This window comes from Zingiber officinale, chloroplast (assembly GCF_018446385.1).
Source record: "Zingiber officinale chloroplast, complete genome".
NCBI classification, from domain to species: domain Eukaryota; kingdom Viridiplantae; phylum Streptophyta; class Magnoliopsida; order Zingiberales; family Zingiberaceae; genus Zingiber; species Zingiber officinale.
Window position 1 is genome coordinate 50,755 of NC_044775.1, and position 26,746 is coordinate 77,500.

General features: G+C 34.0%; 24 protein-coding genes and 5 non-coding genes. All coding sequences in view use genetic code 11, as the record gives it.

The window, feature by feature from the left end:
* The first annotated feature begins 35 nt into the window (after positions 1 to 35).
* trnF-GAA lies at positions 36 to 108 on the forward strand. Its single transcript has one exon. It is a non-coding gene; the product is annotated as a tRNA-Phe (tRNA).
* A 578-nt stretch (positions 109 to 686) lies between these two features.
* ndhJ (NADH-plastoquinone oxidoreductase subunit J) lies at positions 687 to 1,166 on the reverse strand. Its single transcript has one exon. The coding sequence runs from the start codon at positions 1,164 to 1,166 to the stop codon at positions 687 to 689; it is 480 nt and encodes a 159-aa protein (YP_009694952.1).
* A 102-nt stretch (positions 1,167 to 1,268) lies between these two features.
* ndhK (NADH-plastoquinone oxidoreductase subunit K) lies at positions 1,269 to 2,021 on the reverse strand. Its single transcript has one exon. The coding sequence runs from the start codon at positions 2,019 to 2,021 to the stop codon at positions 1,269 to 1,271; it is 753 nt and encodes a 250-aa protein (YP_009694953.1).
* On the reverse strand, positions 2,012 to 2,374 carry ndhC (NADH-plastoquinone oxidoreductase subunit 3). Its single transcript has one exon. The coding sequence runs from the start codon at positions 2,372 to 2,374 to the stop codon at positions 2,012 to 2,014; it is 363 nt and encodes a 120-aa protein (YP_009694954.1).
* A 1,553-nt stretch (positions 2,375 to 3,927) lies between these two features.
* Positions 3,928 to 4,608, reverse strand: trnV-UAC. One transcript has 2 exons: positions 4,571 to 4,608; positions 3,928 to 3,964 (listed from the first exon to the last, which is right to left on the reverse strand). It is a non-coding gene; the product is annotated as a tRNA-Val (tRNA).
* A 182-nt stretch (positions 4,609 to 4,790) lies between these two features.
* On the forward strand, positions 4,791 to 4,863 carry trnM-CAU. The gene has a single exon. It is a non-coding gene; the product is annotated as a tRNA-Met (tRNA).
* Positions 4,864 to 5,033: 170 nt separating this feature from the next.
* On the reverse strand, positions 5,034 to 5,447 carry atpE (ATP synthase CF1 epsilon subunit). The gene has a single exon. The coding sequence runs from the start codon at positions 5,445 to 5,447 to the stop codon at positions 5,034 to 5,036; it is 414 nt and encodes a 137-aa protein (YP_009694955.1).
* Positions 5,444 to 6,931, reverse strand: atpB (ATP synthase CF1 beta subunit). Its single transcript has one exon. It carries the CDS (start codon positions 6,929 to 6,931, stop codon positions 5,444 to 5,446), a length of 1,488 nt encoding a protein of 495 aa, YP_009694956.1.
* An 800-nt stretch (positions 6,932 to 7,731) lies between these two features.
* On the forward strand, positions 7,732 to 9,195 carry rbcL (ribulose-1,5-bisphosphate carboxylase/oxygenase large subunit). The gene has a single exon. The coding sequence runs from the start codon at positions 7,732 to 7,734 to the stop codon at positions 9,193 to 9,195; it is 1,464 nt and encodes a 487-aa protein (YP_009694957.1).
* Positions 9,196 to 9,969: 774 nt separating this feature from the next.
* accD (acetyl-CoA carboxylase beta subunit) lies at positions 9,970 to 11,508 on the forward strand. Its single transcript has one exon. The coding sequence runs from the start codon at positions 9,970 to 9,972 to the stop codon at positions 11,506 to 11,508; it is 1,539 nt and encodes a 512-aa protein (YP_009694958.1).
* Positions 11,509 to 11,991: 483 nt separating this feature from the next.
* Positions 11,992 to 12,102, forward strand: psaI (photosystem I subunit VIII). Its single transcript has one exon. The coding sequence runs from the start codon at positions 11,992 to 11,994 to the stop codon at positions 12,100 to 12,102; it is 111 nt and encodes a 36-aa protein (YP_009694959.1).
* A 351-nt stretch (positions 12,103 to 12,453) lies between these two features.
* ycf4 (photosystem I assembly protein ycf4) lies at positions 12,454 to 13,008 on the forward strand. The gene has a single exon. It carries the CDS (start codon positions 12,454 to 12,456, stop codon positions 13,006 to 13,008), a length of 555 nt encoding a protein of 184 aa, YP_009694960.1.
* Positions 13,009 to 13,538: 530 nt separating this feature from the next.
* Positions 13,539 to 14,228, forward strand: cemA (chloroplast envelope membrane protein). Its single transcript has one exon. It carries the CDS (start codon positions 13,539 to 13,541, stop codon positions 14,226 to 14,228), a length of 690 nt encoding a protein of 229 aa, YP_009694961.1.
* Positions 14,229 to 14,464: 236 nt separating this feature from the next.
* On the forward strand, positions 14,465 to 15,427 carry petA (cytochrome f). The gene has a single exon. It carries the CDS (start codon positions 14,465 to 14,467, stop codon positions 15,425 to 15,427), a length of 963 nt encoding a protein of 320 aa, YP_009694962.1.
* Positions 15,428 to 16,249: 822 nt separating this feature from the next.
* Positions 16,250 to 16,372, reverse strand: psbJ (photosystem II protein J). The gene has a single exon. It carries the CDS (start codon positions 16,370 to 16,372, stop codon positions 16,250 to 16,252), a length of 123 nt encoding a protein of 40 aa, YP_009694963.1.
* Positions 16,373 to 16,492: 120 nt separating this feature from the next.
* Positions 16,493 to 16,609, reverse strand: psbL (photosystem II protein L). Its single transcript has one exon. It carries the CDS (start codon positions 16,607 to 16,609, stop codon positions 16,493 to 16,495), a length of 117 nt encoding a protein of 38 aa, YP_009694964.1.
* A 22-nt stretch (positions 16,610 to 16,631) lies between these two features.
* On the reverse strand, positions 16,632 to 16,751 carry psbF (photosystem II cytochrome b559 beta subunit). The gene has a single exon. It carries the CDS (start codon positions 16,749 to 16,751, stop codon positions 16,632 to 16,634), a length of 120 nt encoding a protein of 39 aa, YP_009694965.1.
* Positions 16,752 to 16,761: 10 nt separating this feature from the next.
* psbE (photosystem II cytochrome b559 alpha subunit) lies at positions 16,762 to 17,013 on the reverse strand. The gene has a single exon. It carries the CDS (start codon positions 17,011 to 17,013, stop codon positions 16,762 to 16,764), a length of 252 nt encoding a protein of 83 aa, YP_009694966.1.
* A 1,247-nt stretch (positions 17,014 to 18,260) lies between these two features.
* On the forward strand, positions 18,261 to 18,356 carry petL (cytochrome b6/f complex subunit VI). Its single transcript has one exon. The coding sequence runs from the start codon at positions 18,261 to 18,263 to the stop codon at positions 18,354 to 18,356; it is 96 nt and encodes a 31-aa protein (YP_009694967.1).
* Positions 18,357 to 18,528: 172 nt separating this feature from the next.
* On the forward strand, positions 18,529 to 18,642 carry petG (cytochrome b6/f complex subunit V). Its single transcript has one exon. It carries the CDS (start codon positions 18,529 to 18,531, stop codon positions 18,640 to 18,642), a length of 114 nt encoding a protein of 37 aa, YP_009694968.1.
* Positions 18,643 to 18,772: 130 nt separating this feature from the next.
* Positions 18,773 to 18,846, reverse strand: trnW-CCA. The gene has a single exon. It is a non-coding gene; the product is annotated as a tRNA-Trp (tRNA).
* Positions 18,847 to 18,998: 152 nt separating this feature from the next.
* trnP-UGG lies at positions 18,999 to 19,072 on the reverse strand. Its single transcript has one exon. It is a non-coding gene; the product is annotated as a tRNA-Pro (tRNA).
* A 369-nt stretch (positions 19,073 to 19,441) lies between these two features.
* psaJ (photosystem I subunit IX) lies at positions 19,442 to 19,570 on the forward strand. The gene has a single exon. It carries the CDS (start codon positions 19,442 to 19,444, stop codon positions 19,568 to 19,570), a length of 129 nt encoding a protein of 42 aa, YP_009694969.1.
* A 589-nt stretch (positions 19,571 to 20,159) lies between these two features.
* On the forward strand, positions 20,160 to 20,360 carry rpl33 (ribosomal protein L33). Its single transcript has one exon. The coding sequence runs from the start codon at positions 20,160 to 20,162 to the stop codon at positions 20,358 to 20,360; it is 201 nt and encodes a 66-aa protein (YP_009694970.1).
* A 201-nt stretch (positions 20,361 to 20,561) lies between these two features.
* rps18 (ribosomal protein S18) lies at positions 20,562 to 20,897 on the forward strand. Its single transcript has one exon. It carries the CDS (start codon positions 20,562 to 20,564, stop codon positions 20,895 to 20,897), a length of 336 nt encoding a protein of 111 aa, YP_009694971.1.
* A 260-nt stretch (positions 20,898 to 21,157) lies between these two features.
* rpl20 (ribosomal protein L20) lies at positions 21,158 to 21,532 on the reverse strand. Its single transcript has one exon. The coding sequence runs from the start codon at positions 21,530 to 21,532 to the stop codon at positions 21,158 to 21,160; it is 375 nt and encodes a 124-aa protein (YP_009694972.1).
* Positions 21,533 to 22,254: 722 nt separating this feature from the next.
* Positions 22,255 to 22,368, reverse strand: rps12 (ribosomal protein S12; one part of a trans-spliced gene, as the record gives it; the record has 2 gene entries for this part). Coding sequences YP_009694973.1 and YP_009694928.1 both cover positions 22,255 to 22,368 — 114 coding nt within the window.
* A 161-nt stretch (positions 22,369 to 22,529) lies between these two features.
* On the reverse strand, positions 22,530 to 24,602 carry clpP (clp protease proteolytic subunit). One transcript has 3 exons: positions 24,534 to 24,602; positions 23,412 to 23,707; positions 22,530 to 22,782 (listed from the first exon to the last, which is right to left on the reverse strand). The coding sequence occupies exons 1-3, from the start codon at positions 24,600 to 24,602 to the stop codon at positions 22,530 to 22,532; spliced, it is 618 nt and encodes a 205-aa protein (YP_009694974.1).
* A 463-nt stretch (positions 24,603 to 25,065) lies between these two features.
* psbB (photosystem II CP47 chlorophyll apoprotein) lies at positions 25,066 to 26,592 on the forward strand. The gene has a single exon. The coding sequence runs from the start codon at positions 25,066 to 25,068 to the stop codon at positions 26,590 to 26,592; it is 1,527 nt and encodes a 508-aa protein (YP_009694975.1).
* The last annotated feature ends 154 nt before the right edge of the window (positions 26,593 to 26,746 follow it).

Consider the following 26,746-nt stretch of genomic DNA (forward strand, 5'->3'; position numbering starts at 1 on the left):
CACAAACACTACACCAGGATGATGCATGGGAAATGGTCGGGATAGCTCAGTTGGTAGAGCAGAGGACTGAAAATCCTCGTGTCACCAGTTCAAATCTGGTTCCTGACATGTAAATAATGTATCGGATAGATATTCATACAAATTCATCGTAATCAAGATGGATCGGGATACATTTTCGTTAATAGTATAGAGCATACAGTTACTAATCTAGATGTATAGATATATATATTTCCTCTTGGAGGGATTAGTAAAAAATATATGTATGGTTGTGGTAAAGAACAAAGTGAGATTATAGTGCCGTCTCCTTTTTCTTTCTTGTTTCATCATACTGTATTTTCTTTCATTTCTTAATTTCATATTTTTTTTACATTTATTCCATTTCTTCACTCTTGCTTACGTTACTTTGACTTTCCGGGGTCCATCTAAGTAAGTTATGTGCGCGGTACAAAGTTCATGGTGCAAAACTCTTTTGATTCATTCTATTGTTTCTGCTCATATGAAATGGATATAACCTTTTCCTAATTTTTGAATATAAATGAAGTTTTTTTAGGTTATTCATAATATGAAAGAAAGTCCGGTTACTTTCTTTCATCTAGAACGGGGCGTAAAAATCTTCCTTCGCTTGAATGAAATCTGGAATCGTGTCATAGTCGTATAACTAAACATTAGTTTCTTATTCTTATCATTTAATGAGCATCTTGTATTTCATAGAAATTGGGGATAATATAGTCCTTACGCAGGGGCCAACCTATCCAACTTTCAGGCATCAAAATACGTTTAAGGCGTGGATGATTATAATAAAGGATTCCCAACATATCATAAGATTCACGTTCTTGAAAATCAGCACTTCTCCAAATCCAGAAAACAGACGGGATTCTAGGATTATTCCTAGGGGCAAATACTTTTATGCATACTTCTTCGGGTTTATCTATATCATACTCTATTCTCGTAAGATGATACACACTGGCTAAAAATCCCCCCGGTGCTACATCATAGGCACACTGGGAACGTAAATAATTGTAACCATATACATATGAAATGACAGCAATGGAATCCCAATCCTCGGTTTTTATTTGTACTATTTCTATTCCTTGGCAATCGAAGCCCAAAGATCTATGAACTAGCTCATGTTTTACTAACCAATCAGATAAACGATCCTGTTGCATCTTCTTGATTTCTCCCACATTTGTATTTATTTGTATTGAGTATTTTACAATGAAATTTTTAAAGAGTGACTCTTTTTTTTTCTTATTCTGCACAAAAGAACCTTACCTTTCCTGATTCACTAATTCGGGGGGAGATACTGAACTTTTGGATTGAAAAAATGTTTTAGAAGGTATCTCTGAAGTAGATGCGGATTTATAGAGCAATTCTTGATCATAATTTCCAGTATGAATACTACGCCGAACATAAAACTTATGATTGGTAGTAAAACATCGATTTTCCTGTTGAGACACAGTTCTATCTTCAAGGATTTCTCTAGATATCTTCTTACGAAGTTTCGTTATAGCATCTATAACAGCCTCTGGTTTAGGTGGGCAGCCCGGCAAATAGACATCGACAGGAATTAGCTTATCGACTCCACGAACAGTACTATAAGAATCAGTACTGAACATACCTCCTGTAATAGTACAGGCTCCCATAGCAATGACATATTTTGGTTCAGGCATTTGCTCATATAATCTTACTAAAGAAGGAGCCATTTTCATTGTTACTGTGCCGGCTGTTAAAATTAGGTCTGCTTGCCTAGGACTCGATCTTGGTACCAATCCATAACGATCAAAGTCGAATCGCGAGCCTATTAATGAAGCAAATTCAATGAAACAACAACTGGTACCATAGAGAAGTGGCCATAAACTGGAAAGTCTTGACCAATTCGAAAGATCATTCAATGTAGTTGAAATAACTGAATTGGTAGTTATTTTGTCAAGTAAGGTAAACTCAATCAAATTCATAACTGTCTCAATGTAATCTTTTCCTTCCTTTTTATTTTGATTGTATGAATATTTAGTTAAGACCATTCCAATGCTCCTTTTCGCCATGCATAAACTGAACCAATAATTAAGATAAGCACGAAAATAAAAGCTTCAATAAATACGGATACACCCAATACATCGAAACTCATTGCCCATGGATAAAGAAATACCGTTTCAACATCAAAAACAACAAAAACTAGAGCAAACATGTAATAGCGGATTCGGAATTGTAACCAAGCATCCCCTATGGGTTCTATACCCGATTCATAACTAGATAGTTTCTCCGGTCCTTCCCTAACCGGGGCTAAAACTCCGGAAATTACAAATGCCAAGATAGGAATAATGCTTGATATTATCAGAAATGCCCAGAAAATATCATATTCGTGAAGCAGAAACATAAATGTACTCCTATTAATGTGGAATATGCTGAATTATTCGATTCGAATCGGAAGTGTCAATTTATCCAGAACTTCTTATCTTAGTTTAGGCGAAAGAAGAATATATTTTGATCAAACGGCATAGTTTAGAGTTTCTGTGGGACATATCTTGTTTAAAGATTCACCTAATAAAATCCCACTTACATTTTTTATTTCGATTCTATATTCGATTCTATATAGGGTGCTCCTTCTTACAAAAACAAGATTCTCTCACTTTGTCTTGGGTTCTCTATCCTCTATAAAAAGATAATTCTATAAAAACAAGTTAATAAAATACTAAAATATCCTATATTATCCTATATATCCTAATATTTATAATATCCTACCTAATATATATATTTATATATTATTATGATTAATATCTATATTATAATCCTAATACCTAATATATCCCAATAATAATTAATTAAATACTATGAATAGTCTATAATTAGTATATTCAAATTATTTATTTCATTTCCTTTTTTCTTAATTAATTTGATTCAATCCGTTGAATTGAGAGGTGACATATAACAAGTTATATCTTTCTCTACAAAAACAAAAAAATTGGAAACTTTGAACCTGTACCATCCCACCTTATCAGAAATAAATAAGAAGGATGGAGTTATTTCATTAGAGTTAGAATAAAAGATTCTTTCTATTTTGGAACAATCTCTAGTAATAAACTAGATTACGATTTGGAATGAATCAAAATACTCGTTTGTTTTGTTATGGCAATAACACTTAATATTAATAATATAATGATAACACCAAACAATGGGGTAGATTCCGACACAAAAAAACTTTTACAGTACACCTATACTAGATACTAGACAATGAAACATAGCAAAGAGTGGAGTAATCTAATCGACGGAATCATAAAAGATTTACATAACATTACATTTTCTAATGAAAGAATTACATATTATCGAATGATTCAATAGACCAAATCAAACCCCCAACCCAACCCCCCCAACTCATAAAATATAGAATAAGAAACGTTAATCCTTTAGTACCAATTCATTATCTCTCCATTATTTGTGAATCAATCAATAAGGTTTCTCTTGTTCTGCCAAAAAAGATTAGTGATTAGTCAGGACAGGGGTTTTCTACAAATACAAGACCTAAGACCAAGAAAAGAATACGTCTTAGACCCATGCTACTTAGGATTAGATTTCGTTGGGTCAGGTTGAAGTTTTTAGTCGGAATCATGTCATGATTTCCACTTCCTAAATTGATTGGGATTCGGTATACAAAAACAAAAGCGTGTCGCTAAACTCTTTGATCATGTACAGGAAAAGAGAAAAAGTAATATTTAATTCATCCACAATTATTAATGAAAAAGGGTGAGTAATTTATACAAAATTTGAGAAGTACAGATTAGATCTATTGAAATTTTTTTCTGTACTTATCTTATGTATTTACATGAAGATTTGGTAATGCTTTCATTTCTACGATATCTGGCCACAACTATGAGGAAATGAAAGCTATACTAAAATAATATAAAATATATTAGATAAAATATATTAGGATTATAGGGCTATACGGACTCGAACCGTAGACCTTCTCGGTAAAACGGATCAAACTTATTATTATCGAAATGATTTGAACTGTTTCAAAGACCCAACATGCATTTTGTTGCATTGGGCTCTTCCATCAACTGATGTAAAGATCAGTTATTCTACCATATTTTATCTTTAGAGGAAGATAATGAGATGGCTCCATGTGCTATGATTCATTATTTGTATTCTGATCTAGGAGCAATACCAAAGTGTTTCAAGGAAGTATTACGTTGACTTAGGTCTGCCTTCGGCCTAGATTAACCTAAGTTAAATAGAATCTCTATCGCCTCGCTGGAACAGTCGAATATGAGACTTCATACACCTTCAAGTTCATAGAGCGAAAAGAGGTTTTTTTGAGTCCCTTATACTCATTATGCCTAGCATTGAATGGGATGGGTATTTACCTTATCAACTATCAAATCACCGGCGGGTTCTATTTGATTTGGCAACTTAATTAGCGCCTGAATCGGACCAAACCAAATATTTGTCAGGTCAGGCTATTGTTCTCTTGTTCCCTCGAACCTATGGAATGGAGTAAGACATCAATTTTTCAATTTTTCAATACGATCAATTATGTTCATTGCATAATTGGCTCCTTTGAAAAGCATTGGCGCACGTGTAAACGAGGTGCTCTACCAACTGAGCTATAGCCCTTGTTATAGACATCTTAACATATAGACAATTTCTTGTCAAGATAGATATTTCATAATCCCACATGATAGCTCTCTGATTTATTTATTTTATTTAAGCTTAACAGAAAGAAATTAGTATTGCTTGGAAATCCTATTCTATCTATAATTCCCGAAGTGATGGGTTCCTATTTGTAGTGATAAATGACCTACTTAACTCAGTGGTTAGAGTATTGCTTTCATACGGCGGTAGTCATTGGTTCAAATCCAATAGTAGGTAGAACTTATTAGATACTGGAGTCGATGAAATGATATCTAATAAGTTTTTCTACCCATCTTCTTTTTTTTTATCAGATTAGACTTGAATTGTGTTCAATTAGCAAAATCAACATGTGGTGTATATATAAAGAACTTTTAAAAAACTTATTCTTTTTATTTTGATCTAATGACTTAACTAGTATAGGAAATAACATTGACAGCCTCCACTCGTGTCCTAGCTCGTCTGAGAGCTAGATTCGCTTCAATTGCTTGTCTCTTACCCTCAGCTCCACTCAAATTAGCTTCAGCTATTTCAAGAGCTTGTTGAGCTTCTTGCGGATCAATGTCAGTACTTATTTCCGCATCATTTCCTAAAATGGTGATTTCATTATTACCTATTCTAGCAAAACCACCCATCAGAGCCACCGTTAACCATTGGTCGTTGTTAAGGCGTATTCTCAAAAGACCTATATCTACAGCCGTGGCAATGGGGGCGTGGTTTGGTAATACGCCAATTTGACCACTATTAGTAGATAAAATGATTTCTTTCACTTCTGAATCCCAAATAATTCGATTAGGAGTCAGTACACAAAGATTTAAGGTCATTTCTTTAATTTGCCCTCCTCTTCTAAGTTTATAGCTTTCGCGGTAGCTTCATCGATGTTACCCACCAAATAAAAGGCTTGCTCGGGAAGACTGTCTAATTCTCCGGAAAGGATCAGTTGAAACCCCCTAATTGTTTCTGCAAGACCGACATATTTTCCTGGAGAACCAGTAAATACTTCTGCCACGAAGAAGGGTTGTGATAAGAAACGCTCCATTTTTCGTGCTCTGGCTACAGTTAAACGATCTTCTTCGGATAATTCGTCCAACCCAAGAATAGCTATAATGTCCTGAAGTTCTTTGTAACGTTGTGAAGTTTGCTTAACTCTTTGCGCAGTTTCGTAATGTTCCTCACCAACGATTCGAGGTTGTAACATAGTTGACGTTGAATCTAAAGGATCCACTGCAGGATAAATACCTTTGGCAGCTAACCCTCTTGATAGTACGGTAGTAGCATCTAAATGTGCAAATGTCGTGGCAGGAGCAGGGTCGGTCAAATCGTCCGCAGGTACATAAACGGCTTGTATCGAAGTTATGGATCCTTTTTTGGTAGAAGTAATTCTTTCTTGCAAAGAACCCATTTCTGTACTAAGGGTAGGTTGATAACCCACTGCAGAAGGCATTCTCCCCAATAAGGCGGATACTTCTGATCCCGCTTGGACGAAACGAAAGATATTGTCGATGAATAGAAGTACGTTTTGCTCATTAACATCCCGGAAATATTCCGCCATGGTTAGTGCAGTCAAACCGACTCTCATACGAGCTCCCGGCGGTTCATTCATTTGACCATAGACTAGAGCTACTTTGGATTCTGCAATATTTTTTTCATTAATTACTCCGGATTCTTTCATTTCTATGTAAAGATCATTTCCTTCACGAGTACGTTCGCCTACTCCGCCAAATACGGATACGCCTCCATGAGCTTTGGCAATGTTGTTGATCAATTCCATGATGAGTACTGTTTTACCTACTCCAGCTCCCCCAAATAGTCCTATTTTTCCTCCACGGCGATAAGGAGCTAAAAGATCCACTACTTTAATTCCTGTTTCAAAGATTAAGAATTTTGTATCCAACTCTATAAAGGCGGGTGCGGGTCTATGAATAGGAGATGTTGTGCTAGTATCTACAGGACCTAAATTATCAACAGGTTCCCCAAGAACGTTGAAAATTCGTCCGAGTGTAGCTCCGCCGACTGGAATGCTTAGAGGAGTTCCCGTATCAATTACTTCCATTCCTCTCGTCAATCCATCCGTAGCACTCATAGCTACAGCTCTAACTCGATTATTTCCTAATAATTGTTGTACTTCACAAGTCACATTAATTTGCTGACCGACAGTATCTCGACCCTTAACTACTAAAGCGTTATAAATATTAGGCATCTTGCCCGGAGGAAAAACAACATCTAGTACTGGGCCAATAATTTGAGCGATACGCCCTAGGTTTTGTGTGGAAACCGCAGGACTAGAAGGGGTAGGATTGATTCTCATAATTATAATTAAAGTGAAATATGTCGAAAATTTTTTTGTAATAGTGCCATGCCAAGGGGAAAATAAATGTCCGATAGCAGATTGATCGGTTAATTCAATACAATAAGAAATAAATGGGAGTTAGCACTCGATTTAGTTGGTGTCACCCAACCGAATACGATTCAATCATATACTCATTGAATGAGTAAAGAGTAAATTTTAAAGTTCAGCCAATCCCTCTTTTTTTTCAAAAGAAATATCAAGTACATGAAATCACGAGTAAATCTCTTTAATTTCTCTATCATTATAGAAAAGATCATCCATATTGGATTCCAATATATATAGAATTTGAACCCAAACTACATTTATGATTCAGTATTTCGATCTCGTTGGCTATTGTTCTTTCTATTTTTTTTAGATATTTGATTTCTGCCTATCTATTCTTTATACCCTTTTTTGGATGAATTATGCCTATTTTCACATCTAGGATTTACATATACAACATATATCACTGTCAAGAGGGAATTTTTCTTAGTATTTAGATATTTAGATTAGATTCAAAAGAATAAGGAGATAAATTTAATTGTAAATTTGCAAAACAAACATTAGGTTGCGTCATATATATCAAAGAGTATACAATAATGATGTATTTGATTCATCAAATACATGGTCTAATAACGAACCATTTCATTTTAACATAACATTGAAATTTGTTGATAATATTAGTTGAATATTATTTTTTTTGAAAGATTTTTGTCAAAGGTTTAATTCACGCATAATCCATATCGAGTAGACCTTGTCGTTGTGAGAATTCTTAATTCATGAGTTGTAGGGAGGGACTTATGTCACCACAAACAGAGACTAAAGCAAGTGTTGGATTTAAAGCTGGTGTTAAAGATTACAAATTGACTTATTATACTCCTGACTACGAAGTCAAAGATACTGATATCTTGGCAGCATTCCGAGTAACTCCTCAACCTGGAGTTCCACCCGAAGAAGCAGGGGCTGCGGTAGCTGCCGAATCTTCTACTGGTACATGGACAACTGTGTGGACTGATGGACTTACCAGTCTTGATCGTTACAAAGGGCGATGCTACCACATCGAGGCTGTTATTGGGGAGGATAATCAATATATTGCTTATGTAGCTTATCCTTTAGACCTTTTTGAAGAAGGTTCTGTTACTAACATGTTTACTTCCATTGTGGGTAATGTGTTTGGTTTCAAAGCCTTACGAGCTCTACGTTTGGAGGATCTGCGAATTCCTACTTCCTATTCCAAAACTTTCCAAGGCCCGCCTCACGGCATTCAGGTTGAAAGAGATAAGTTGAACAAGTATGGTCGTCCCCTATTGGGATGTACTATTAAACCAAAATTGGGATTATCTGCAAAAAACTACGGTAGAGCAGTTTATGAGTGTCTACGTGGTGGGCTTGATTTTACCAAAGATGATGAAAACGTGAACTCACAACCATTTATGCGTTGGAGAGACCGTTTCCTATTTTGTGCTGAAGCACTTTTTAAAGCGCAGGCCGAAACAGGTGAAATTAAAGGACATTACTTGAATGCTACTGCAGGTACATGTGAAGAAATGATGAAAAGGGCCATATTTGCCAGAGAATTAGGAGCTCCTATCGTAATGCATGATTACTTAACTGGTGGATTCACTGCAAATACTAGCTTGGCTTATTATTGCCGCGACAATGGCCTACTTCTTCACATCCATCGCGCAATGCATGCAGTTATTGATAGACAGAAAAATCATGGTATGCATTTCCGTGTACTAGCTAAAGCATTACGTATGTCTGGTGGAGACCATATTCACGCTGGTACAGTAGTAGGTAAACTGGAAGGGGAACGTGAAATGACTTTAGGTTTTGTTGATTTATTACGTGATGATTTTATTGAAAAAGATCGAAGTCGTGGTATTTTCTTCACTCAAGATTGGGTTTCTATGCCAGGTGTTATACCCGTGGCTTCGGGGGGTATTCATGTTTGGCATATGCCTGCGCTGACCGAAATCTTTGGGGATGATTCCGTACTACAGTTTGGAGGAGGAACTTTAGGACACCCTTGGGGAAATGCACCTGGTGCAGTAGCTAATAGGGTGGCTTTAGAAGCGTGTGTACAAGCTCGTAATGAGGGACGTGATCTTGCTCGTGAAGGTAATGAAATTATCCGTGAAGCTTCCAAATGGAGCCCTGAACTAGCCGCTGCTTGTGAAGTATGGAAAGAGATCAAATTCGAATTCGAACCAGTAGATAAGCTAGATAAAGAGAAAAGCTAAGTGTGCATAATTCAGTAATTCCTGTTTGTTCTCCTAATTGATTGCAATTAAAGTAGGCTCAATCTTTTCCTAAAAAAGATTGGGCCAATTACCGAATAAAAAAAAAAAGAATGAGCATCCTATATATACTATATATTTGCATATATGTTTCTGTTTCTTTTACTTTATATGATATCTAAATAAAATATATAATATAAGATAAGATCTAAATAAAAGATCGAAGACTAAACAACTCAATACTTCTATTGTTTGTTGTTGGATCTATAACGAATTTAATCCAATTTTAGGGATCCTCGGGAGTGGTGGACTTTTTTATATCTCCTCATTTCGGTCCATAGATCAAGCCAAGGGAAAGACTCCTTCTACCCATCATCCTATATATTGTCTTTTTCGTTGCATGTTGAAATAGAAACTTAATTTTTTTTTATTATATTATATGGTAAATGAGACTGAGAAATGAGAACAAATTGTTTATTTATAGAAATAGAAACTTTTCACAATTCTTTGGTTTGGATTTCATGGTATTTTATACATCATATGGGAAAAAGCTGTGTCTTTTTATTTTTTATTAAAGACAAAAGTTGAGAAAAAGATTCTATTAATATATTGAAGTAATACTTCGAATTTCCACAAAAGATAATTTTTTCTTTCAATACTTACTCCTCATTAGTTAACAATTCTAATGCTTAGATTCGTATGCTTAATTCTGCATAGTTAAGGTCAAATGATTATTCATCAAATTTTTTGTATTTTCATTAAATAGGAGGTATTTCTATGTTCAAATGGCGGTGCAATTTTTTATTTTCCAACGAGAAGGTAGAACATAGATGTGGGCCGAGTAAATCAATAGATAGTGTTGATAGTATTGGACATACAGATAGAAGTGAACAACCTATTCTAAATGATATGGAGAAAAAGGTTCCTAGTTGGAATCGTATTAGTAATTATAGTTTCAATAATGTTGATTATTTATTTGATATCAGGAATATTTGGAGTTTGATCTCTGATGACACTTTTTTTGTTAAGGATAGTAATGGTGATCATTACTCTATATTTTTTGATATTGAAAATCATATTTTTGAGGTTGACAATGATAGTTCCTTTATGAGTGAACTAGAAATTATTGTTTCTAGTTATTTGAATAGGGGGTCTAAGTCTAAGAAAAAGAATCATACATGTAATGATACTGAATCCAGTTGGAAAAAGAACATTATTAGTAGCATTGATAGTTATCTTCGTTTTGAAGTCAGTATTAATAGTTCTATTTCGAGTAGTACCAACAATTACAGTGAAAGTTACATTTATAATTTCATTTGTACTGAAAATAAAAATAGTAGTGAGAGTGATCGTTCTAGTATAAGAACTAGTCAAAATATCGATGATTTGGATATTAGAGTAGAATCCAATCATAATGATAATCCTTTCCATAAATTCAGACATTTATGGGTTCAATGTGAAAATTGTTATGAATCACATTATAAACAATTTTTTGGTGAAAAAATGTATATTTGTGAATTTTGTGGATATCATTTGAAAATGAGTAGTTCAGATAGAATTGAACTTTCGATTGATCCCGGAACTTGGGATCCCATGGATGAAGATATGGTATCTGTAGACCCCATTGAATTTGATTCACCCGTTGAATTTGATGAAGAACCGGATTCTGATAGAGATCATATCGATTTTTCAGAAGAAGAACTGGATTCTGATTCTTATATAGATCGTATCGATTCTTATCAAAGAAAGACAGGTTTAACTGAAGCTGTTCAAACAGGCATAGGTCAACTAAATGGTATTCCCGTAGCTATTGGCGTTATGGATTTTCAGTTTATGGGGGGTAGTATGGGATCCGTAGTAGGCGAGAAAATTACTCGTTTGATCGAATATGCTACTAATCGATCTCTACCTGTCATTATTGTGTGTGCTTCTGGAGGAGCACGCATGCAAGAAGGAAGTTTGAGCTTGATGCAAATGGCTAAAATTTCTTCTGCTTTATATAATTATCAATTAGATAAAAAGTTATTCTATGTAGCAATTCTTACAGATCCTACAACCGGTGGAGTAACAGCCAGTTTTGCTATGTTAGGAGATATCATTATTGCTGAACCTAATGCAACCATTGCATTTGCGGGTAAAAGAGTAATTGAACAAACATTAAATACGACAGTACCCGAGGGTTCACAAACATCTGAGTATTTATTCGAAAAAGGTTTATTCGACCTAATAGTACCACGTAATCTTTTAAAAGGTGTTCTGAGTGAGTTATTTCAACTCCACGGTTTCTTTCCTTTGAATCACAGTTCCAAAAATTAAAGTATAGCACTAAATTCGCTTATTTTATTTGTAGCGAACAAAAATAAATATTTAATTCATCGTAATCGTAATTAAAAGAAACAATATATATATTGTTTTCCTTGTTGACATAAGTTCTCCTTGTAGATAGACAGAGTTTTCGGATAATTATATTTTTTCTTTTGTTTTTTATTTATAATTATTTATTTAATTTAATATATTAAAATAATATTAATTATTATTTTAACTTATATTATAATATTCATTATTATATTACTTATTATTTAAATATATATATATTCTAAATATTATAGTTTCTATCTAATCATACAGTTAATAGAATTATAGTTGATATTATTTATCACTTATAAATAATATTATTTACAATATAATAATAACTTGATATTACTTATGATAGATATATCCTAAATAAGCATAAGAGGATATCTTTTTAATAGATAGAAATATTAATAGATAGAAATAGTAAATCGAGGCATCTATTCTATGACAGATTTCAACTTACCCTCCATTTTTGTACCTTTAGTGGGCCTAGTATTTCCGGCAATTGCAATGGTTTCTTTATTTCTTCATGTCCAAAAAAATAAGATTGTCTAGACCCAATGGTAATGAATCTTATCAAGTGATTTCAACACTGTATGATAATACGGATATTTATTTCGTGTAATATGGTATGATATGTGGCTTTTGCCAAACACACAAGTGAAAGAACTTTTATGCGGATATATAATATCTGTATAAATGCATGTATATGTGGATATAGCTGGTTCAAAATGAATTAGCGAATATAAAAAATGGAAAGTCAATGTATCTAACTAATTACTCCCGATGTTTCACATAACAATAGTGCTAGTTGGTGAAAGTTACTTCGGGGTCAAGAAAGGTAAAGTCAAATTTATTTGGGTTATTCGCTCAATTCCAATCGAATGCAACTGAATGCAGTATAGTATGAATTGGCGATCAGAACATATATGGATAGAACTTATAACGGAATCTCGAAAAACGAGTAATTTTTGCTGGGCCTGTATCCTTTTTTTAGGTTCACTAGGATTCTTAGTGGTTGGAACTTCCAGTTATCTTGGTAGGAATTTGATCTCTGTATTTCCATCTCAGCAAATCGTTTTTTTTCCTCAAGGGGTTGTGATGTCTTTCTATGGGATCGCGGGTCTGTTCATTAGCTCCTATTTGTGGTGCACTATTTCGTGGAATGTAGGTAGCGGTTATGACCGATTCGATAGAAAAGAGGGAAGAGTGTGTATTTTTCGTTGGGGATTTCCTGGAATAAATCGTCGCATCTTCCTTCGGTTCCTTATGAGAGATATCCAATCAATCAGAATAGAGGTTAAAGAGGGTCTTTATACTCGTCGTGTCCTTTATATGGAAATCAGGGGCCAAGGAGCCATTCCCTTGACTCGTACTGATGAGAATTTGACTCCACGAGAAATTGAACAAAAAGCTGCTGAATTAGCCTATTTTTTGCGCATACCAATGGAAGTACTTTAAAACGAACTCGAACTAAAGTAAAGAATAAATATCTTCTCAAGGTGGGGAAAAGAACTTGCTAATTCCCCTTTTTAATAAAAGGCAAGTTTCCTGATTCTTTTATACTAGAAGTCTAATCTAACTAACTAATCTAATAATAAATTTATATCTATAAATTAATCAAACCTATCCGAACATGTATTTCGTAATACATAATTCATCTTTTTAGACCCATGATTTTTAATTGATACCCTTTTTCTGATTATACAGTAAAAGGTTTCGTTTCGAAAGAATTAATGTAAGTTTTTTGGTCTCGAAACTTGATTCGTTACTTAAAGTGGGTTTTGGAGTATTCATCGAAAGGAACAAATGAAAATGAAATTGGTTTGAATTTGCCCAATTGAGATATCTTAAATATATTACAAATAAAAAGGGAAAGGGATAGATCCAGAGGTCACTACTTTGTTATACAACTCGTGCTTCAGAGAAATATCAGATAAAGTCGACGAATGAAGCAGGTTCATTAAAAAAAATTCAATTCACAGATCAAAATGAAAAAAAAGAAAGCATTGGCCTCCCTTCCCTATCTTGCATCTATGGTATTTTTGCCCTGGTGGGTCTCTTTCTCTTTTAATAAATGTCTGGAACCTTGGGTTACTTATTGGTGGAATAGCAGACAATCCGAAACTTTTTTAAATCATATTCAAGAGAAAAACGTTCTAAAAAGATTCATAGAATTAGAAGAACTATTCCTATTGGATGAAATGATAAAAGAGTACCCGGAAACACATATACAAAAACTTCATATAGGAATACACAAGGAAACAATACAATTGGTCAAAGCATGCAATGAATATGATCTCCATATTATTTTACATTTCTCGACAAATATAATCTGTTTCACTATTCTAAGTGGTTATTTTATTCTGAGTAATGAAGAACTCATTATTCTGAATTCTTGGGTTCAGGAATTCCTCTATAACTTAAGTGACACAATAAAAGCTTTTTCGATTCTTTTAGTTACTGATTTATGGGTCGGATTTCACTCGACCCGTGGTTGGGAACTAATGATAGGTTTGGTTTACAACGATTTTGGATTGGATCATAACAATCAGATTATATCTGGTCTTGTTTCCATTTTTCCAGTTATTCTAGATGCAATTGTTAAATATTGGATTTTTCATTATTTAAATCGTGTATCTCCTTCGCTTGTAGTAATTTTTCATTCAATGAATGAATAAAGAACTCATTTGATCTCATCATATCAATAAAATTAGAATCCTTCTTCCTTTATAAATAAATAAAAATTAAGCATTTAATTAAAAATTTTACTTAATTCCTTATACTTTCATCTGCTCAAGGTATTCATCGTATATTCCAGTACAATTATTCTAGTACAATGCCAAACTCGTGTATAGGTAACTAGTATAGTTACCTATCTAATTTATTGTAGAAACTCCGAAATTAATGATTGGACATGCAAAATAAAAATGCTTTTTCTTGGGTAAAGGAAGGGATGACTCGATCCATTTCTGTATCGATCATGATATATGTAATAACTCGGTCATCCATTTCAAATGCATATCCCGTTTTTGCGCAGCAGGGTTATGAAAACCCGCGAGAAGCAACGGGACGAATTGTATGTGCCAATTGTCATTTAGCTAATAAACCCGTGGATATTGAAGTTCCGCAAGCTGTGCTTCCTGATACTGTATTTGAAGCAGTTGTCCGAATTCCTTATGATAAGCAACTGAAACAAGTTCTTGCTAATGGTAAAAAGGGAGGTTTGAATGTAGGGGCTGTTCTCATTTTACCCGACGGATTCGAATTAGCCCCCCCTGATCGTATTTCTCCCGAATTGAAAGAAAAGATTGGAAATTTGTCTTTTCAGAGTTATCGTCCTAATAAAAGAAATATTATTGTGATAGGTCCTGTTCCTGGTCAGAAATATAGTGAAATCATCTTTCCCATTCTTTCCCCCGACCCTGCTACGAAGAAAGATGTTCACTTCTTAAAATATCCCATATATATAGGTGGGAACAGAGGAAGGGGTCAGATTTATCCTGATGGTAGCAAAAGTAACAATACAGTCTATAATGCTACATCAGCAGGTGTAGTAAGTAGAATAGTACGTAAAGAAAAGGGTGGATATGAAATAACCGTTGTTGATCCATCGGATGGACATCAAGTAGTTGATATTGTACCTCCAGGACCAGAACTTCTTGTTTCAGAGGGTGAATCCATCAAGCTTGATCAACCATTAACAAGCAATCCCAATGTGGGAGGCTTTGGTCAGGGAGATGCAGAAGTAGTGCTTCAAGACCCATTACGGGTCCAAGGTCTTTTATTCTTTTTTGCATTTGTTATTTTGGCACAAGTTTTTTTGGTTCTTAAAAAGAAACAGTTTGAAAAGGTTCAATTATACGAAATGAATTTCTAGGTGCGGGGATTTCTTGTTGATCCATCCATATATATGGATAAACAAGAAATCTCCAAACCCTTTTTGTTGCTTTGTTTATACTTTTTTTCGTTTTGTGGGATGCCTGGAATTCATTACTTGTATCCTATTCTTTGTAATAGATATACAAACGAAGAGAATACAAGGGAAGGATGGCAAACCGGAACTCTTTTGTTTAGATTGATAGGAAGTTGTGGACAAACAAAAAGAGAGAAAAGATTATAGGGAAATAATTGATTGAACAAATAGAACTTCTTCTATTAACTTAAACTTATAACTTAGAGAAATTATTCAAACAAATTTAAATTTCAAATTATATTATAGAGTAAGTTCCATTAGTAGTTTACTATAGAAATAGAAAGAAAGAATTTGGAGGATATCTCATGCGTATAAATCCATAGAATATTGTAGTATCCAGAGATTACTCTTTTCTTCTTGCTTCGTATCGTAAGAATTAATTAGAGGAAGGACAGAGACTATGAATCAATCAATGGCTTCAATTCTTCAAAAACATTATTAAGAAACAAAAGAATAGAGTAATATTTAAAACATCAGAGCAAAAGATCCATTTTGTCATTTTTTTCTACAAAACAAATATAATATTTTTATTATGTTGACTGTATAACTTTCCAATTTGAATTTGTATGTTTCCAAATTTGTATGTTATGGAATAGATCAAAGTCTTCTTATATTCCTATATCTTATAAGATGCGGGACCTTAACCTCCTTTGTCTGTCTGATTAGAGTGGTAAGGTCCCGCTGAGTTCTTACTCTTTCATGTCTACAATCTGGTTCATACGATTACTAGAGAGATGAACCCAACCCAGAATATGAACCGTAAAAGAAAACACCTATTAAACCGATCACAGGAATACCAGTTACAGTACCCACCAACCAAAGAGGAATCCTTCCAGTAGTATCGGCCATTTCCCCTACTTTCCTCCACATTTTTCAAATGGTCATGCTATAGACAAAAACAGCCATTGATAATTATGAAGATGGTATCTTTCCGAATGGGATAAGAGAATTCCTACTATTCTCTTTCTCTCAATTGAAGAAATAATTGGAAAATAAAACAGCAAGTACAAAAATGAGTAATAAACCCCAGTATAGACTGGTACGATTCAATTCAACATTTTGTTCATTCGGATTTGATTCTGTCATAGCTCTATAATTCGAATTAGGTTTATCGTTGGATGAACTGCATTGCTGATATTGATCCCAAAAAAGAAACAGTAGGTACAGCTAGTCCGTGAACAGCCAACCATCGTACTGTAAAAATGGGATAGGTTCGATCTATGGTCATTGGGGGCCTCCTAAAAGGATTTACTAAATTCATCGAGTTGTTCTAAAGAATCAAAACGGCCAGTTATCAATGGAATCCCTTGTTGGCTCTCTGTGAAATACTCATTTGGCCGAGGACTTCCAAACACATCATAAGCTAAACCCGTACTGACGAATAACCAACCCGCAATGAATAGGGAAGGTATAGTAATGCTATGAATGACCCAATATCGAATACTGGTGATAATATCAGCAAAAGAACGTTCTCCCGTGCTTCCGGACATTCTGAGCTCCACAAATTTTTGTACATTTAAAAAAAAGGGGGGTCGATTCTTTGAAAGATGGGATCAGTAAATGGAAATGGAAAACTACTGATATTGCATCTTTGTGAGATCGTCAATTTTGTACCAAAGGTTTATTTAAAGTATACCGAATCAGTATAGCTATACTCCCTCTGGCACAGCAACGCTGTCTAGATCGGTACCAAAATGCTACACAATTCTTTTCTTCTTTTTTTGTTCCTTATTTATGCATAACTCCACGTCATTCAATATATGAATAGAAAGTTACTCAAATTCCTTATAAGATTTCCATTATTGGATTCATAATAGAAAATAAACAAACATCTTGAAAAAATGTGAATCAATAGTTTTTTGTTTCTAATAATTCACGAAAGATATTATTAAATTATATTTACTCTTTACACAATTAAATTAATTTAATTTATACGTATAATATAATGGATCTTAAATCCATTAACAATTCTTTTTGTTGATTATAAAATTTTTTGTTTGAATCTTTTTATTTCAAGTAATTGGTTGGTCGTAGTCGTATAGTCGTATATAGTCGTAATAATGATATACATATATAATGTAATAATATATAATGTAATTGTATGTAATAGTAATAATATATATATATAATGTAATAATTCTATGTAATATAGAATACATTATGTAATGTAATATAAAATAGTATATAATACTTAATGAAAGAAAGAAATGAAAGAAAGAAAACCCGGCGATAACAATCTATATTCATAATGCAACTGTTAGATCCAAAATAAAGGTCTTTCTTGACCGAAGTTAGAAGTATAGAACTCTCCGATATGGAAAGACGGAATATAGAATCTAAAAGGATAATGAAAGTTGTTCGTCTTTGAATCGGGTTGGACCTGAAGAAAAAAGAATTAAAATAGAAAAATAAAGTAAAAGTTCTATTTTTCGATAGATTGTGGGGCACCTTTTTCTTCTTTTCCTTCGAAATATTATGTTATGGGCAATTAAGCAACCTATTACTGGACTGAGTCCAATGAAAAAAATAAAAAGGTAATTAGTATCAGGCATTCGTTCCAAAACGGATTATATCCTCTTGAAAAAGAAGGGAAATGATCAAAATTTAATTTTCAATTGGAACTAAACTGATTCTGTCAATTGATTTTTTCTTACCGTCATATTTTCTAAAAATTTTAATTTAGGTAAGTGCTTTATCAGCATATGTAGCAAAGGAACATATCTAATTTAGCTCTTTCATGCTTACTATAACTAGTTATTTCGGTTTTCTACTGGCTGCTTTAACTATAACCCCAGCTCTATTCATTGGTTTAAACAAGATACGACTTATTTGAAATAAATTGAATGAAAAAATTGATAAAAACGAATATTTCTCTGAGATTCTTGGTATTCTATGGTTCTTTTACACACCAATTGTCAATTCTTGGTCATTGAGATTCATGGATAATTCAGATTAATATTTTTAAATGTATCTTACCTATTTTTTATCCCCTTAAACAAACCGAAATGATTGAAGTTTTTCTATTTGGAATCGTCTTAGGTCTAATTCCTATTACTTTAGCAGGATTATTCGTAACCGCATATTTACAATACAGACGCGGTGATCAGTTAGATCTTTGATTGAGTAATATTTATTTATTTTTTATTGACCTCCTTCCCGCAGGAGGTCCAATGCAAGTTGCAATTAAACTTTTTTGTTTTTTTTTTTGTTCAAATATTTTATTGTGATTCGACATCAAATAAACTGACTCACGCTCTGTAGGATTTGAACCCACGACATCGGGTTTTGGAGACCCGCGTTCTACCGAACTGAACTAAGAGCGCTTTCTTATGTTTATGACAGGGGATACAACTATACTGTAAAGAAATCTACCCCAATGCATCTTGCATACATATAGTATAAAAAACGGAAAATTATGTACAATTTGAATCGTTCTCAATTAATCCTCGTTACTGTCCATAGAAGAAGTAATAGGTAGGGATGACAGGATTTGAACCCGTGACATTTTGTACCCAAAACAAACGCGCTACCAAGCTGCGCTACATCCCTTTTTTTCAATTGTCGGGCAGTCTCATTCTACAAAATACCTGTCTTGTTTTCCATATCTTCATTTTTTCCTCCATCTATATACAATTTTCTTATCATTTCTTCTCTTCCTTTTGGTTTCATATAAGAAAATCTTATACATATCATAAATATAAGAATTATATACATCTGAAACCTAACGTATAAAAAAGTTTTATCAGTAATGTTCAGGAACAGGGGATTAAATGAAAATCTCATCTATTGATTAATTGTACATATCTATTTTAGCATTTAGTTCGGAATTCTGTGTAAAATAAATACAAATGATCTTGAACTACAACATCTGACCATATACACATATGTATTACAATCCATAGGAAAGGAGGATTTTCAATGCGAGATATAAAAACATATCTCTCCGTAGCACCTGTGCTAAGTACTCTATGGTTTGGGTCTTTAGCAGGCCTATTGATAGAGATTAATCGTTTATTCCCGGATGCCTTGTCATTCCCATTTTTTTGATTCTAGTTATTGATTATGTGAAGACTAGTTATTGATTATGTGAAGAAATAAATAAAATTAGAGATACAATTTTACATGACTCAAATTTCGAATTTCCTCCCTCCTTTTTCAGTTCTTTCATTTCAGTTCCTTAGCTTTAGGATAAGGAGAAAAGAAAAAAGTGTATGGAACCTCAACAAAAATGTGATAGATCGAATTTTGGAGACCTAAAATTTAAATGTGGATCCAGTCTAGGGAGGGTTCCGCGAGAAAGAAGATACTTAAATTAAATAAGAATAATAATTTAGTGGATTTAGGATAGGAACAATTGATAGTTAGAAAGAAATTGTATTACTTAATTATTACTTCATAAAATAAAATTATTATTTTATTACTCTATAAAATATAAAATGAAAATTTTTACTTAATTACAATTACATTAATATTAATTTTTAAATTTGAATAAATAAGAATTTAATGATAATTGCAACGAAATTTTTAGAAAATTCTATTTCTAGTTAGTAACTTCTATTTAATTTATTTTTGTTTTCTTCTTCAGCTCGGATCGAAAATGTAAGAGTTAAGCCGATACAAAATTCAAAGGGGGTTTATGGCTAAGGGTAAGGATGTAAGAGTTATAGTTATTTTAGAATGTACCGGTTGTGCCCGAAATGATGTCAATAAGGAATCGCCGAGTATTTCTAGATATATTACTCAAAAGAATCGACACAATACGCCTGGTCGATTAGAATTGAGAAAATTTTGTCGCTATTGTCACAAGCATACGATTCATGGGGAAATCAAGAAATAGATTGAACGGAACACATGTGTTCTTTTCAAGTCAAAGAAGAAAAAGAGCTTAACATATATTTAATTTTAATTTTTAATATAGAATATGAATAATAGAATATGAATAATGTGTATACATTATGCATACAAATCAAAGCCTATTTTGGTAGGATCTGAAGTAAATAAAATAAAGAAATAGAATTTTAGAGATAAGGAATAAACCATGGATAAATCCAAACAATCTTTTCGTAAATCCAAGCAATCTTTTCGCAAATCCAAACGATCTTTTCGTAGGCGTTTGCCCCCAATTAGATCGGGGGATCGAATCGATTATAGAAACATGAGTTTAATTAGTCGATTTATTAGTGAACAAGGGAAAATTTTATCTAGACGGGTGAATAGATTGACTTTGAAACAACAACGATTAATTACTATTGCTATAAAGCAAGCCCGTATTTTATCTTTGTTACCCTTTCTTAATAATGAGAGACTATTTAAGAATAAAAAATCGGAGTCGATCCCCCGAACTCGAATTACTCGTCCTAGAAAAAAAAAATAGACATACTCCTCAATTGACTCCAAACTCCAATTGTAACTCAAGCTCAGATGTGTTTTTTGTTCGAAAAGGCCTAGAATCTAGAAGAGTGGGTTCCAAGTGTTAAAAGAAAAAAAATTCCCATTTTTTTTAAACATGTTCGTTCATTCCTATTACTTATTTTTTTATTTTTTAAGTGATTTTTATTCTATCTTCCCGGAGAAGTCACTCCGGGGAATTCTGTTTCGTTTCAATCATTCCTTTACTGTACATGACTTTATAATCTACTTTATTTGAATTTGATTTGATGATCTTATCTTGTTGGAAATCATGTAAAGACAATTCTTATTTGATATAGCTATTTGTGCAGGTATTTTACGATTAAGAAGCAATTGCTTCTTGTACAGATTATGTATTAATATACTATAACTATACAATACTGACTTTTCACGAGTTATTGCATTTATCCGAGTGATCCACAAACGACGAAAATCCCTCTTTTGCCTACCTCTATCTCGATGAGAGGAAGCCAAAGCTCTAATTTTTTGTTGAGTAATCGTTCGAATAAGTCTCGAATGAGCCCCTCTAAAGGTTGACGCAAAAAAACGAATTTTTGTTCGACGTCTACGAGCTATATATCTCCGTCTAACTCTTGTCATTGAATCAAATTAAACCTTAATGAATAACTAATTGATTTCTATTCTTTCAGCCATCCTTTTATCCCCCTTGGTCGATGAATAACAAAACGGATTATTCCGATATATAAAATATGAATTCGAATGGCTTTTGCTACTATAACCTTCCTTACCACCATTTTTTATTCCTTTCAGGCATTTCACCTGAAAATAATAAATTCTAATGATACTAAAAAAAAGTGGGTTCCTTCGTTTCTATGGTTATTTCTTAAACGGCGAGGTCCTCTCTATACACCGGAGCTTCTTCTTTCATTTAATCAAATGGTATTGTGAACTTGTATAGTTCACACTCTTTGGCTCTACCCATCAATTATCAATTATAGAGTAATAGCTCTTTTCACAATAAGAGTTATCTATACAGTAACGGCATTTAATTAGGAAAGTTAGCTAGGTAGCTGACCCTCTTAGTCCGTTCTTTTAACAATGGGAGCATAATCTTTTTGCTTCTTATGATACCATTTCCTCCGCTTAATGGATAACTATTTACTACCTATGGGGAATTGCTTTTCATCTCAAATTTAGGTGATTGGATTTACACCAATGGAAACCATAAATTCCATATACAATACACAATATAGATATATGAAAAATCTTTTCCATTTACTCTATTCATTGGTGCCGTCAGTAATACTGGAAAAATTTTCTCATTTGTATTTGTTCGAACTCATGATCTGAACGAGTCGCACATACACCCTAGTACATGTTCCTCTACGCTGAGGACATTCTCTAAGAGCGGGAGATTTCGTAACATTTCTTATTGGCTGTCTTGCATTTCTAATAAGTTGTTTAATAGTTGGCATGTCGTATAATTATATATACGTTGTATATATAATTAGAAATTAGAATGGAATGGGTTGGTTTAGATCGATCTTAACCTGAGAATTCATCTGATAATTAATAATTATCAATTTTTTCTATTCAATATAAAATCACAGAAAATTCAATTACGGTTTGAATAGATTTACAATAAAAAATCCTCTAAATCCTCAGGATCCGCCCCTACAAGATCAACAATGCCGTGAGCTTGGGCTTCTGTTGCTGACATAAAAATATCTCTTTCCATGTCTTGGGCTACAACCCAAAGAGGCATACCTGTTCTTTGTACATAAACCTTTGTGAGGGTTTCGCGAAGTTTCACTATCTGTCTCGTTTCCCTGAAAAAGTCCCCTGATCTTCCATCATAAAAAGAACTAGCAGGTTGATGAATCATAATCCTAACCTAATGTTATTGATATAACAGGTTCTTCTATCTCGCATGATTGGGCTAAATTAAAGGATAAAAAAATAAAAAGAAGAAAATGGAATTGAACAACCGTACGGGCATTTCTATGTTGCATACGGCTCCGCAACGGAATTTACTTTATTCTTCTATTCTATTCTATCGAAGAAATCGAATTTATCTGATTCAGATCGTTGAATTATCCATTTACCACCCTTCCTTTCGTAGGAGTAAAAAATACTATGATGGTTCTGTTGCTTTATATAGATATCTTATCTATGATTTAGCAATCCCAAAGTTCCCTTCTGATACGATCAAATAAGGAAAATTTATTTTTTTTTTCGTACTCTTTCATAAGATGAATATCAAAAAGAGACTTCTGGTGTGGAAGAAAAAAAGTTTGTGACGCTGAAATGTACTCCCGACACATAAAATCAACAAATCGGAAATACTCTTTGTTTCATACTACTATCTCGATACAAAATCTCATTTTATGAAAAAACAATAAAATAAAATAATGGTTTGTTTAGATCGAACTCGAAGTGCCATGCTATTATTACTTATTATTCATATTCAATATGGCGAAGGCATAGTGTTTCTTTTTTTCAAATCAAAACTCATTGGCGCCAAGCGTGAGGGAATGCTAGACGTTTGGTAATTTCTCCTCCGACCAGGATGAAAGATGCCATCGAAGCGGCTATTCCCATGCATATTGTATGCACGTCGGGCGTCACAAATTGCATAGTATCAAAAATAGCTATTCCTGATATTACCCATCCGCCGGGAGAGTTTATAAATAAATAAAGATCCCTAGTCTGATCTTCTATACTGAGATATACCATGAGACCAACAATAGTATTCGAGATCTCCTCCTTGACCTCTTGTCCTAAAAAAAGTAATCTTTCTCGATAAAGTCGGTTGATTAGGACAAAATCCTATCCTTTAGGAGCCGTACACGCACCTTTGGATGCATACGGTTCAAAATCAAAATGAAACGGAGAAAAAAGAATCAATGTGTCGATTCTTGTTCTATTTCTTTTTTCTTTAACTTAATAGGTTTTTCTTCAATTTTTCAAAAAACATGAGATGTGTTCTCGTTTCCTTACCTATAAAAAAAAGAATTTATTGAACTTATTGAAATTGAACTAATCTCTCTCATTGATGTATTATTTCATCGATATTCAAATCACGATGCAATTTTCTTGTTCCTGAATGGGCCCTTGCAATTCTTTTAGGTTCATGTTCTACTCCGGGAAAAGATCTGTCCGAATTTTATTTGCACATATAGGGCAAATAATCTCAGTACCACTTCTTTTTTTTAATTCGTTTCATGTCTTTTCCCAACTCAACTATTTGATGTATTCATCATGCTATTCTGTTGGTTATTGGTTGGACGTTTGAAATCACTCTTATAATAACTCATCTTACTTATACTAATATAGTAAGGATAAGAATCCTTTATAATACAAGTAATAATCATACATATATTATATTACCAATTTGGTATTTTCTGAACGGAGCCTGAATACTTTATTTTTATTTTTCCAAGTGAACCATAAATCCTCCTAATTGATAATATGGATCCCAAAATGCAAATATAAATAAATTGATCTAATTACACTTCACGCTCCGAATGATTGATGCTTCCCTCAATACAATATTTCTTGGGCGAAACAGAGGATATCTCGATCGGGGGAGAAAACGGGTAAATTCCATATGACTCAATATGTCTGACAAGTCGCACTATAACTCAACCCAAGTTGCATCTTCCTCTCCGGGATTCCGAAAAGGTACTTTTGGAACACCAACGGGCATTAATTTAAAGACAAAATTGAGTACTATACTTCACGTTAATATGGAAACGTAACAATGGCTTTATCATCTTTATCTCTTTTTCTCTTTATTTTTATTGTATTTTATACATAGATTTTTATACATAGATTGAAAGGTTTATAGAGTAAGACAGAATGAATAAAGAGAAAATTTAACTAACGTATCAATCGTTGGAATGATAAACAAGTATCTATGTATTTGTTTCCCGAAAGTAGGAGTAATCCTCCCATTGCGTATTGGTACTTATCGGGTATAGAATAGATCCGCTTCTCTTTGTTCTTACGAACAGAATTTTTACCTTATTTTCAATGAAACGGAATAAATATTAACCTTTTCTCATACAGAATCTACTGAAAAGTTAGGTACATAGTATAGTCTTTTCCAATTCCAATGCGATAAAATAAAGTGACATAGTGTCTAGTTTTTTTGATAAAGGGGTATTTCCATGGGTTTGCCTTGGTATCGTGTTCATACTGTCGTATTGAATGATCCTGGTCGATTACTTTCGGTCCATATAATGCATACAGCCCTAGTTGCTGGTTGGGCCGGTTCGATGGCTTTATACGAATTAGCGGTTTTTGATCCCTCTGACCCCGCTCTCGATCCAATGTGGAGACAAGGTATGTTCGTTATACCCTTCATGACTCGTTTAGGAATAACCAATTCGTGGGGTGGTTGGAGTATTTCAGGGGGAACTATAACGAATCCAGGTATTTGGAGTTATGAAGGTGTGGCAGGGGCACATATTGTGTTTTCTGGTTTGTGCTTCTTGGCAGCTATCTGGCATTGGGTGTATTGGGACCTAGAAATATTCTGCGATGAACGTACGGGCAAACCCTCTTTGGATTTGCCTAAGATCTTTGGAATTCATTTATTTCTCTCAGGATTGGCTTGCTTTGGTTTTGGCGCATTTCATGTAACAGGTTTGTATGGTCCTGGAATATGGGTGTCCGATCCTTATGGACTAACCGGAAAAGTACAACCTGTAAGTCCTGCATGGGGCGCGGAAGGCTTTGATCCTTTTGTTCCCGGAGGAATTGCCTCTCATCATATTGCAGCGGGTACATTGGGCATATTAGCGGGTTTATTCCATCTTAGTGTCCGTCCGCCTCAACGTCTATACAAAGGATTGCGTATGGGCAATATTGAAACTGTACTTTCCAGTAGTATCGCTGCTGTTTTTTTTGCAGCTTTCGTTGTTGCTGGAACTATGTGGTATGGTTCAGCAACAACTCCAATCGAATTATTTGGTCCCACTCGTTATCAGTGGGATCAAGGATACTTTCAGCAAGAAATATACCGAAGAGTTAGCGCCGGACTAGACGAAAATCTAAGTTTATCGGAAGCTTGGTCTAAAATTCCCGAAAAATTAGCTTTTTATGATTACATTGGTAATAATCCGGCAAAAGGGGGATTATTCAGAGCAGGGTCAATGGATAACGGGGATGGAATAGCTGTTGGATGGTTAGGGCACCCTGTCTTTAGAGATAAAGAAGGGCGCGAGCTTTTTGTACGTCGTATGCCTACTTTTTTTGAAACATTTCCGGTGGTTTTGGTGGATGGAGACGGAATTGTGAGAGCCGATGTTCCTTTTAGGAGAGCAGAATCAAAGTATAGTGTTGAACAAGTAGGTGTAACTGTTGAGTTCTATGGTGGCGAACTCAATGGAGTCAGTTATAGTGATCCTGTGACTGTTAAAAAATATGCTAGACGTGCCCAATTAGGTGAAATTTTTGAATTAGATCGGGCTACTTTGAAATCTGATGGCGTTTTTCGTAGCAGTCCAAGGGGTTGGTTCACTTTTGGTCATGCTACGTTTGCTTTGCTCTTCTTTTTCGGACACATTTGGCATGGCGCTAGAACCTTGTTCAGAGATGTTTTTGCTGGTATTGATCCAGATTTGGATGTTCAAGTGGAATTTGGAGCATTCCAAAAAATAGGAGATCCAACTACGAGGAGACAAGTAGTCTGATACAAGATTGCTCTGGTATCTTTCGCCTCTTTTTTTATTTGACATAGGGTTAGAGTACTTAAGAAATCTTGACTTGAATCACTATCTTTTCTTTTCCTTTTCTTTATATTTATATTTTATACTATATGGTAAATGATGCCAAATGAATAGGTGT